The sequence below is a fragment of the Procambarus clarkii genome, chromosome 83, assembly GCF_040958095.1.
Source record: "Procambarus clarkii isolate CNS0578487 chromosome 83, FALCON_Pclarkii_2.0, whole genome shotgun sequence".
NCBI lineage: Eukaryota > Metazoa > Arthropoda > Malacostraca > Decapoda > Cambaridae > Procambarus > Procambarus clarkii.
Genome location: NC_091232.1, coordinates 18,440,205 through 18,450,549, shown reverse-complemented (window position 1 = coordinate 18,450,549; position 10,345 = coordinate 18,440,205). Strand labels below are relative to the sequence as shown.

The window sequence follows — 10,345 nt, the reverse complement described above, 5'->3', positions numbered from 1 at the left end:
GAGGACGAGACGTGAATGATGTCATAGAAATCGTTTTAAAGCTAAGACTTTTTGTACACATTTAATTACTCCAATTTTTGCTATTTGTTTCATGATTCTATCAAATTGAATACTCTTCATGAACACTGGAGATAATATGTGTTTATTTCAACCCATCCTCCGAATAGACAGTACATTTTAATACTAAGTGTAATAAGTACATTTTCATACTTACGTATTTAGTACATAAATGCACTTACCGGGCTGTTCCAGTTACCGGCTGGCCTCCCAAGAATATTCTCCCAGAAACGAGGAATACGTTTTCTTTAATGTAACGGGTGTGCTGTTTTCTTTTCTTAATTTTTGCGGATACTCAGTCAATTTTGCTTATACTTGTATACTCGGCCCAAATTTTGCCTTTATAATTTAAGGTATCATGAAAATTGGCCGCTTTTGAGGCAATTAAGCATAGCAGAAGCACAGTCACTGACATTCAAAGGAAAGAAGGAATGAGATAACTATTTAAATTACGATTTAAATCCTTCTAATTTTTGCTCGTTCGTCAATGAGAACTGATCCAACGCACTGGCCAATAAACTGAATAATATTGGCCACTAAACAATAGATTGATTGATTGGTGATTGATGAAGATTAAGCCACCCAAAAGGTGGCACAGCCATGAATAGCCCGTAAGTGGATGCCCTCTCTGAGCCATTACCAGTATCAGTAGATGGTACTGGAGATCTATGGAGGTGCGATCGCACCCTGCCTGACGGGAGATGTCTCCCGTGACTAAACAATAAACTGAACACATCATAAAGAAGAACGACGACCATTGACCGTCTAGTGCTCCAACAGAGTGTAACTGTAATTAACAATGCTCAAGTCCTGACCAACAGTCAAATATTAATCCATCAGCCACGAAGCAGAGCGTCTCCCAACATCAACTCTAGTGCAAGGTCTTGTTGAAAAAAAAAATCCGATTTTACATAGGTTTACAGTGACAGACACTAACAATAGTAGCCTTGAAGAGGAAAGGAAATCGGCAGATTGTCGAAGGTTTGCCTTGATATTTTCTAGCTATACAGTACTTTAAAAGAAAAGTTAACAGATGTTTGACTTTTATCCTTCTGCTTCACCAATATTTACCAACCATCGGGATGAATACTTATATGACACAAATTAGACATATTAGTATGAAAAAGAACTAACAATTCTCCAAATAGTAGGACGTGATTCAGTTTTCATGGATATATTAATTTTCGGGTGTTCGACTTCAGTTTGGAAATATGAAAAGGCACAGTTTGGTGCATTCAGATGATAAAGCTTTATGACATTAATTACAAATGGCATAAGAAAGAAGCAAATATTAGTTATATTTAGAACCTATAACAGAAAATAATTTAAGTAAAACAGTTGATATAAAAAGCTGTATATAATTAAAAGTTGTTAGTTTCATCGCAATGAATGTAAACATGTGATCATTCGTTCAAAAACAATAACAAACGTGATCCTAGATTTTGCAGTCATCGGGAGAACAAATCCTTCATGCAAACTGCACCTACTATCAAGAAGAAGAAGATCCTAGATTTGGGCATGGTATATAAAGTTTTCTCGGCATTTATGTAAATAATTCCTTCATATGTAATATTTTACTAATTGAAAAGAATGCAAATGTTTCATTGCTGTTTAGTTAAATAATTTTCAAAAACTTGTTGCAGTATTAAAGTTTTGCTTGTTATGTGTAGGAAGAATATATTTTACTGCATATTGGTATACACATTCCAATACGTTTTTAGTATGCAGCATGTTGTTTTTATCAATTATGTTTTTTATAATAAGCTTCCTAGAAGGTTGTAACAGATCCCATGAGCACTACACCAGAAACAAATACCTATTTGATATTCCAAGAGTACGACTTAGTTAAACTAGAAATGCTTTACAAATCAAGGGACCTCGAATGTGGCCTTCCCAATTATGTTAAAGACTGTACCTCTCCCAACCAGTTTAAGTTAAAAACTAAGTACTACCTAATTAACTCAATGTAACCTACCTCACCCACAAAATGTCAACCCATCTCTTCTATTTAAAACAGTGCTGTTTGTTGACCAAATTGTATTTTACTTTTTTTCTGCCATGTTTCACCCCCCCCCCCCTCCCTTTTTTTCCATTTTTTTCTTATTTTTTCTCAACACAATTTATACTTTAATCTCTTTTAGTATTAAGTTTTAGTCTTAGTGTTTTTCCTGCCCGAAACACTTTGCGTAATAGTGGCTTTAGGCATTGTATGTACTAGCTCTATCTATAAATCCATCTACTTTTGTATCTTACCTTGTATGTATGTACTTTACCTGAATATATAATTGTATTTGTATTTGTAATAGGTAGATGATACAGAAAGCAGTACAATGTCTGTCACAAATCCTTTTACTGCGGCAGCATTAAGACCACAAGTCAGTAGAATAAATATGCCTGGAAGATCGACCCCAGCCAGCATACTAGCAGGTAAAAAAACATTTAATCAGCTTTTGACAAAATTACAAATAAAGATGTGTTATGTTATGTCAATGTGTTAGGTTAGCCTAGCTATTATTTCCAATTTGTTTTTTAATTTGTATTAGTATGCAGTACTAGGCTATTGTAACAAATTGGAATGTACAACGTCCAATATTTTTTTGGCAGATTCGTTCTTGGCTCCTGAAAACTATCTTTACTTACCAGATGTACCAAGAATAACTCCGGACAATAATGATGGTATTGTTTATAAAATCATTTGATTATGACCTTTATAATACATTGATATCAAAGTTTACAACCTTGTGTAATACAGTAAGTCTTTGTTTTAACAATAGCAACAGAATTTTTTTTCTATGCTAGTATAATTGGCTTGAAATCCATCATCCCATTATAATTTCTATCACTTTGATCATTGGTTTAGACAATTACATCAAAACATTTAATGTAGCTTCTCTTGCTACAGTTATAATGTATCCTATTGAGAATGTATATTTTTTTAACAGAAGGTCTCCAGACACTAGCAATTTTAGCTAAAGAGAACCTTCATCGTGAATATTTGAAAATAAACTCAGCTCTCCAGAAAAAATGTGAATATATGAAGCGAAGTTTAAATATTGAGGACCTAAATTATCTGAAGCCTTCAAACAATAAAGGAAAAGGAGAAAATTACTGCAGGATTATTGAAATCAATCAAACACAACGTTCAAACTTATCAGAAGGTAATTTTCTGGGGAGAGCCCCGTCGGCTCCCCGGAGCTTTACCGGCTGATATGCTAATGTCAGACTTTGGCATCAGTCATGTGTATGGAGTTCTAGGGCCTACCGGGGACCACGAGCCAGAACCTGGCCCCCTCAGAGAGGCAAGGGGAGCAATGGCCTATAGAAACCCCCGTGTGGTTGGAAGCATTCTATGTCTGCCATCGACCGGGTCAAGCATCCAGAAAGGTAAGTATTCCAAAACAAACCCCTATTCTGGTGAAAATTGCTACCTAAGCCGAACTAGTGGATAGAACTCTTCAACAGAAAACAAGGAAACTAGTATGACGTCATACGTCACCGCGCCGCTGTCTGCGCAGCTCCCCCCTCCCCGGGAGGGGGAAGGGGGAGCCCCAGACCTCCCACGCCGGCTATCCACCCATCAGTTCTTCGGCTGATGCTATAGGCAATGGTTATGTGCTCCGGCTCCAGTGGTTGTTTCAGCACTGTACCTAGAGTGTGGTGTCTGTTTCCTAGGTGGTGCGTGAGCCGGGAGTGATTCTTCAGTACTCGGGCTGCATGCGCCTAGGGTTCCCTTCCCTAGGTGCCCTGTAAGTACTGCCCTTGGGGCATGGGGCCACCTTCCACAAGTTCCTTGGGTCCTGCCCCTGCTTGGCCGTTTACTGCTTGGTTTTCGGCCGCTCTTTGTGTGCTCGGGTGTTCTGTCTCCCTTGTTCGCCTTAGAGTAAGGGGCAGTGTTTGCACTGGTGGGGCGCAGGGTACTGTGCAGCTAGTCTTTACCAATCATAGCGGCCGGCTCTGTTCCGCTTGGGTACGCTGTCCTCTTGCGGGGTTTTCTTTTTCTTTTTGTTTATCTACCTGGTGGGGGGTCTGCCTTCGTTCTTGCCCCTTGTGTCCCTTGTGTTCTGAGTATTTTCTGGTGGTACCCCTGCTAGGTCCCCGTGAGTGTACACGTCCCGGGGGTTCAGCTCTTAGAAAGTTGTTTGGTAGCTTTGGGTGCCGGTTAGCAGTACCCTGCCTGGGATTACCTGAGCGCGAGTCCTCTCAAAGTAAACGCTCGGGACCCTGGGAAATCTCTGGGGGCGCGCGGGTCCGATGGATGTGACCCCAGAGTCCCTCCCCTCGCTTCCAGCGAGTTTGAGGGTTGCTCTCACCCTTTGTCTCTGGGTGACTCTCTGTTTTGCCTCCGTCTGCTGCCTGTGGGGTCGGTGACACATTCGACCCGGAGTCCTGCGAGTTTGGTTGCTCGTTGTGGCTCGGTTACCCAGTTGTGCTAACAAAGCGGGTGCGGGCAGCAGGGGCGTTGCACTTGAGCCTTGGTGGTGGCAACGTTCTCGTGGTTTCCTCCCCGGGAGCCCCGGGGCTGCCCCATTGTAGTTCGTTTTGGGACTTGGGGGTGTTGGTTGCTTCGGTTCCATCCACGCCCCCTTGTCTTTCCCCTGGTTCACCCTTCCTGCCTGCATCCGGTTCCTTACCGTCTGTAGATTCGGGGCGGGGTTTTTGGTGTTGAGACTCGGGCAGTCTCGGGGAATTCCCCTTCCGGGGTAGTGACGGGGGCATTTGAGCCTGTTCCTCCAGCCGTGTTGTATGAGTCTGCCAGTGGGCTCCCTTCCTTAGTGTTTTCACGGCTGCCCCGGTTTTCTGGTACGGCCGGGGCTTTGGGTGAACGGCTCGGCCCCGGGGCTGGGGAGGGGCTGACTTGGGGGGGCCTTGGCCCCGTTAGACCCCGTGGGTTTTTTTTATCTCCCTCTAGGCGGGGCTTGTGGTTACGCGGAGTGGGGTCTTTCCTCCCCACTCGCCGTACGTGCTGTTGGACGTCGGCCCCTCCCCGGGCTCGGTTCCTTGGCCTTTGAGTCGGTTGGTTCCGTCCTGTGGGTGGATGTTTCCTCCCACCCCTTTTTTGGACGGTGTTTTTGTCATGTTTCCCCGTTCGATGGGGTTCTGCGTGACTTCTGATCTCGGGTGCGCCTTCGTGTGCCTTCGGGACTAGTGTTGGCTTCTGTGTTCTCGAGGGTACGGGAAGGTTTTTCGCTACTTCCCGCGTTATTGGAACGTCTGTCGGCTCCTCGTACTTGTCGCCCTGTTGGGCTACTTGTCGCCCTGTTGGGCTACTTGTCGCCCTGTTGGGCTACTTGTCACCCTGTTGGGCTACTTGTCGCCCTGTTGGGCTACTTGTCGCCCTGTTGGGCTACTTGTCGCCCGGTTGGGTATTTTTTGGGCTCTTTGCTTCTTTGGCCGGTTTTATTGTTCCTGCTTCCTCTTTTGGCTACTTTTCTCGTGCATTAGTCCTGGCTGGCGCCTTCCCGCAGGGAGGGTGTGCGGTTCGGCCAGCGTGTTATGCGCATGCGCTGTGGAGTTTGTTTTGTTCTGGGCGGTGTTTCAGTGCTGGTGTTTTGCGCCCTTTTTTGCTACAGTGCTTCGCCTCTCGTTCTTCTCCCTGGCTGCGGTATGTGCCCCTTCACGCCGGGGGTGTCCTGGTTCCCAGTTGTCGGGAGGACACCGCGGTTTTCCCTGTGTCATGGGTGTGGACCGCCTCCTTCGCCTCTCCCTGCTCTCCTGCGGGTCCGGCAGGGTCCGGCTCTGGCGTTTTCACCTGGCGGTGCTCCCAAGTTCTTCTGGGCACGGTTGAGTCGTGTCAAGTTCGTGCCATCATTCGCCAGGTGAGTTTCTGCGGTCTGGCGTCTTTTGGCCGGGCGCTGGATGCGGCGGTGTTTATATACCTGTCTTTATTTAGGTATATTTTTGTACGACTGAAACCGTTCGCACACCAGTGACTGTCCCTTTATCACCCCTTCCTGTCCCCCTCGTGTGCATGTCCAACCCATGCTGGAGTCATTCAGGGGACCCTCCTTTTTTAATGTTGTGAGGTGTGGGGGTTGTAGGGTTGGTTCTGTACTCACCTGGTAAGGCTCCTGGCTGTGCTTGCAGGATTTGAGCTCTGGCTCTTGGGTCCCGCCTATCTGGTAGAACTTGTGGGATAGTACCAGTGGAGTGCAGTGGTGCTATTGGCACCTTTGGGGAACACTGTATTACCATCAGAGGTCTGTGCTTGTTACACGACCTACTTGCGAGCATAAGCCTTCTTGCTGGTTCGTCCGTGGACTTCCAGGGCGCACTGGCCTGTTTTCGTATGGCAGTTCCGGCCCGTCCTGGTTGTGGGGGTATGTGGGCCGGTGGACTGCTCCTAGTAGCTGCCTGGTGGGCCATCCTCTGGCCGGTCTAGCCTGACCTTGGGCCGGGCTTCAGGTGTAAAAGAGCTCCCAGTACCTCATCCAGCAGGTATCGAGCGGGGTTTCTCCACCGTCGGTCGCCTGGTGCAGGTTTCTGGGCCTGCAGGGTTTTGTTGTGTCTCCGTTGGCCCTGTCTGGGGTCTGCCTGCTTCGTTCTCTGCCTTTTCAGAGGGGAGTTGCTATTTACGTGTTGCAGTGGTGCCTGTTGCTGCTGCTGCACGTGTGCATTGGTACCGTGTTTCACGGTGGCGTGTCCTTGTTCCTGTGTCCGGTTGTGGAGTGGCACTTTGCTGCCGTTTTGTGCCTGGGGTTTTTGTCCCTGCCTGCATGTCCACCCCTGGTTGTTTTCCTGGGTTTTTTTGTGCTTCTGCTCTTTCTTCCTGCCTCTTCTGCAGCAGGGATGTTCTGCGTGTGTCCTTAGGCGTTGGTCAGCCTGTGTCCTGTGATGTGCTTCTTTGTCTCGGTCTATTGCAGTTGTTCGTGCCCCTTGGTTCGGGTCCTGTTCTGGCAGCGACCCTTCCGCCTTCTTTGGTTTCCTAGCTTGCCCTGCCGTTTTTTTTTTTTGGGGGGGGGGGGGGGGGGGGGTCTTGCGATGTCTCGCGTCGGACCCGTCATTTCTGAACTCCTGGCGGGCTTGCATGCTTTGGGGAGTTTTTCTGTTCGGCAGACGTTCCATCTCCTTGTGCCGCCTGGGTTTCGGTGGTCGCGAGTAGTAGGGGGTAAGCGCCACAGAGGATTTTTTTTCTGGGGGAAAAAATCCCGTGTAGCGCTTGGGGGTTTTCAGGTGAATTTGCAAAATCCCGTGTAGCGCTTGGGGGTTTTCAGGTGAATTTGGGGAGTCACAGATTTGGGATTAAGGATTTCTTATGAGCGAGTAATTTCTGAGATTTTAGAAGTTTGTTAAAGTTCTTATGATGAAAATAAGTATGAAAATCTTAATGACAATTTCAGGAAAAAAATCCTCTTTAGGACACAGCATTTCCAGGTAAACTCTATGGACAACATTTGCCCGTTTTCAATCACACTTTTTTCAAAAAGCATTTTCAGAGAATATTGTCTTAGACGTTTTGTTAAGGAAAACAGCCATCTTAGCCATAACATTTAGTTTTATATCCATTTACGGCTATTTCACCTGTAATGACCAAAATTTCATCAGAGACCATTTTATACCTAAAAATGAACAGAGTCCACTTTATGAGCAAAAATTAGTCAGAGACAGTTTTAAGCTCAAATTTCATCAGAGTCCAATTATCAACAGAAATTCGCCAGAGTCTACTTTGAAAGCAAAATTAGTCAGAGACAGTTTTAAGCTCAAATTTCATCAGTGTCCTGTAATCTGTGAAAATTTGACAGAGTCCATTTTATACCCAATTTTCGTCAGAGTCCAGTTTATGCTCAAATTCGCCAGAGTCTACTTTGAGAGCAAAATTCATCAGAGTCCAGTTCTTGATCGAAATTAATTAGAGTTCCAATTGAAAACCCAAATTTGGCAGAGACCACATTTTCGCTACTAGCAGTCCAATCCCCCTTAAATTTTAAGCAGTCATATTTCAAAACGTAGTTCAATACAGTAATTTAGTTAACGAGCTCTAGCTCTTATCCTCCGCCTTAGCTCTCTCTCGTATCTTCGTTAATATCTAATCAAATTCCCTGAAATTTCTACCCTCTGTATTTCAGACGTAGTTTAGTAAATCCAAACAATTATCAAACTCTAGCTCTTGTCCCCAGCTTAGTTCATTTGTACAAGATCGTTAGTAACAGTCCAATCCCCCTGAAATTTTAAACAGTCATATTTCAGTCATAGTAAATAAGATCAAAACAGTTATCGAGCTCCAGCTCTCGTCCACACCTTAGTTCTCTCTCGTATATTTGTAAATAACCCATCAATTCCCCTGAAATTTTTACCCTCTGTATTTCAGACACCGTAAATAAGATCAAAACAGTTATCGAGCTCCAGCTATCGTCCCCAACTTAGTTCTCTCTCGTATATTTGTAAATAACCCATCAATTTCCCCAAAATTTTTTACTATCTGTATTTCAGACATAGTAAATATGATGTAAACAATTATAAAACTCTAGCTCTTGTCCTCTTGTCCTCCTGTAAATTCATTACTATCAGTCCAAATCCCCCTGAGATTTAAACACCCAACTACATTTTCAGACATAGTAAATAAAAACCAGTTCAGTTATCAAGTTTCAACTCTTGTCCCCCAGCTTAGTTCATTTTGTACAAGTTATTTTCCAACTAAATCACCCTGAGATTTAAGATCACCTTATTTCTAACGTAGTAAAATTAATCTGGACATTAGCCAAGCTCCATTTCCTCTGTCTTAGATCATCGAACATAATTATATCCGATCAAGTCCCTCTCCAGCCTATCTGTTTATCAGAGTAACCACCTTGCCCTTCTCATCCCCGACGTATCCAAACCTTCAATAATTATACTGTATTTGCATATTTTCACTATATTCACCTGTGTTCTTCACATTTTTTCCGTGTTTTCTGCGTTCATTCCATGTTCTACAAATGTTCACAGCATGCTCAGTTCAATTCTTTCACCTGTTTTTCTCATTTTTTTCTGTTTTTCTACCATTTTCCTCGTATGTTCACTATGTTCTTTGTCATGTTTTTCATGTTCATCATATGTTCTCTGTATAACTTTTATACTCAATATTCATGTTCTCAATGTTCTTAGCTTGTTCTTCACATGTTCAGTGTTCATTCTTTGTATTCCCTATGATCCTTATCATGTCTTCATATTCTCTATAAGTTCATATTCCCTGCATGTTCACTCTATTCATCAACTTTTTCTTACATGTTTTCTGTGTTCACCGTATGTTCACTGTGTTCATTCCCCTACATAACCTCAATTTTTTTATGTTCTTTGTTTCTTTAAACCAATTTGTTTCTTCCATTCACTAACTAGTTCTTTGTCAAATAATATTATACTGCAATACAGTTCCCTCAACAATTTTAGTCACCCAGTTTTTATTTGCAAAACTATGTCAAAGTATTTCTCGTAGTCAACTTAATAGTTCTACCAACCCCGTTCTTAAACAAATCTACACTTTATTCAGTTCCAAATTTACAAAGACAAACCTTTCTCGTAACTTCTTAACTAAAAATCTTTCGCCAATCAACTAAAACATAGTCTCTTTTCTCATTTCTCCACTAAACTTATTATCCAATCAACCAAAAATTGTCAAAGGAATCTTTCCAACACTGTTCATAACTAAACTTATTCCCTAGTCATCAGAAAATAACCGTGTTCTTCATGTTTCATTGTCATTTCATAACTAAAATTATCCATCAATAAACAGAAAAAGTCATATTCATCATTGTTCCTAACTAAAATTATGTTTTCGTCAAGTAAGAAAATATAGTCAAAGATATCTATCATCGTCGTTCTTAACTGACATTTATACTTTGTGGAGCACTAAAATAGTCACTGTCGTCATATTTTTTTTCTTTGTCTTTCCTGAACTAAAATAGTCAAATGTAACTTTTTCAACACTTTCGTAACTAAAATTATATGCCGCTAAGTAAGAAAAATAGTCAAATGTAACTTTTTCAGCACTTTCGTAAAAATTATATGTCGTTAAGTAAGAAAAATAGTCAAAGGTGCTCTCCGTAACACCAAAGTTACTCTTCGAGATACCAAAAGACACTCTCAAATACTCAAAAATTTACTCGCATCCTCAAAGTTATTCTCAGAGTCATCAAAAAGTTAATCTCAGTCATCAAAATGCTATTCTTAAGTAGCCTTTCGTTCATCAGAGAAACTTTCTAAGACACCTTCGTTCATTAAAGTTAATCTCAGAGGCATAAAAGTTATTCTCAGAGTCATCAAAAGTTAATCTCAGTCATCAAAATCCTATTCTCTAAGTAACCTTTCGTTCATC

At 42.8% G+C, this 10,345-nt stretch overlaps 1 protein-coding gene across 1 annotated transcript; it reads left to right on the top strand.

Moving 5' to 3' along the window:
• Positions 1-1,465: 1,465 nt before the first annotated feature.
• LOC123752909 (uncharacterized) lies at positions 1,466-3,265 on the top strand. The gene is made up of 4 exons (XM_069316460.1): positions 1,466-1,578; positions 2,364-2,484; positions 2,662-2,733; positions 3,000-3,265. Exons 1-4 carry the CDS (start codon positions 1,528-1,530, stop codon positions 3,263-3,265), a joined length of 510 nt encoding a protein of 169 aa, XP_069172561.1. The 5' UTR covers positions 1,466-1,527.
• The last annotated feature ends 7,080 nt before the right edge of the window (positions 3,266-10,345 follow it).

Bases quoted from the DNA above. Each gene is read 5' to 3' on its own strand.
- LOC123752909 (XM_069316460.1), top strand. From the start codon at position 1,528: ATGCAAACTGCACCTACTATCAAGAAGAAGAAGATCCTAGATTTGGGC. The intron at 2,485-2,661 runs GTAAAAAAACAT...TTTTTTTGGCAG, and splicing joins CCCAGCCAGCATACTAGCAG to ATTCGTTCTTGGCTCCTGAA. The intron at 2,734-2,999 runs GTATTGTTTATA...TTTTTTTAACAG, and splicing joins AACTCCGGACAATAATGATG to AAGGTCTCCAGACACTAGCA.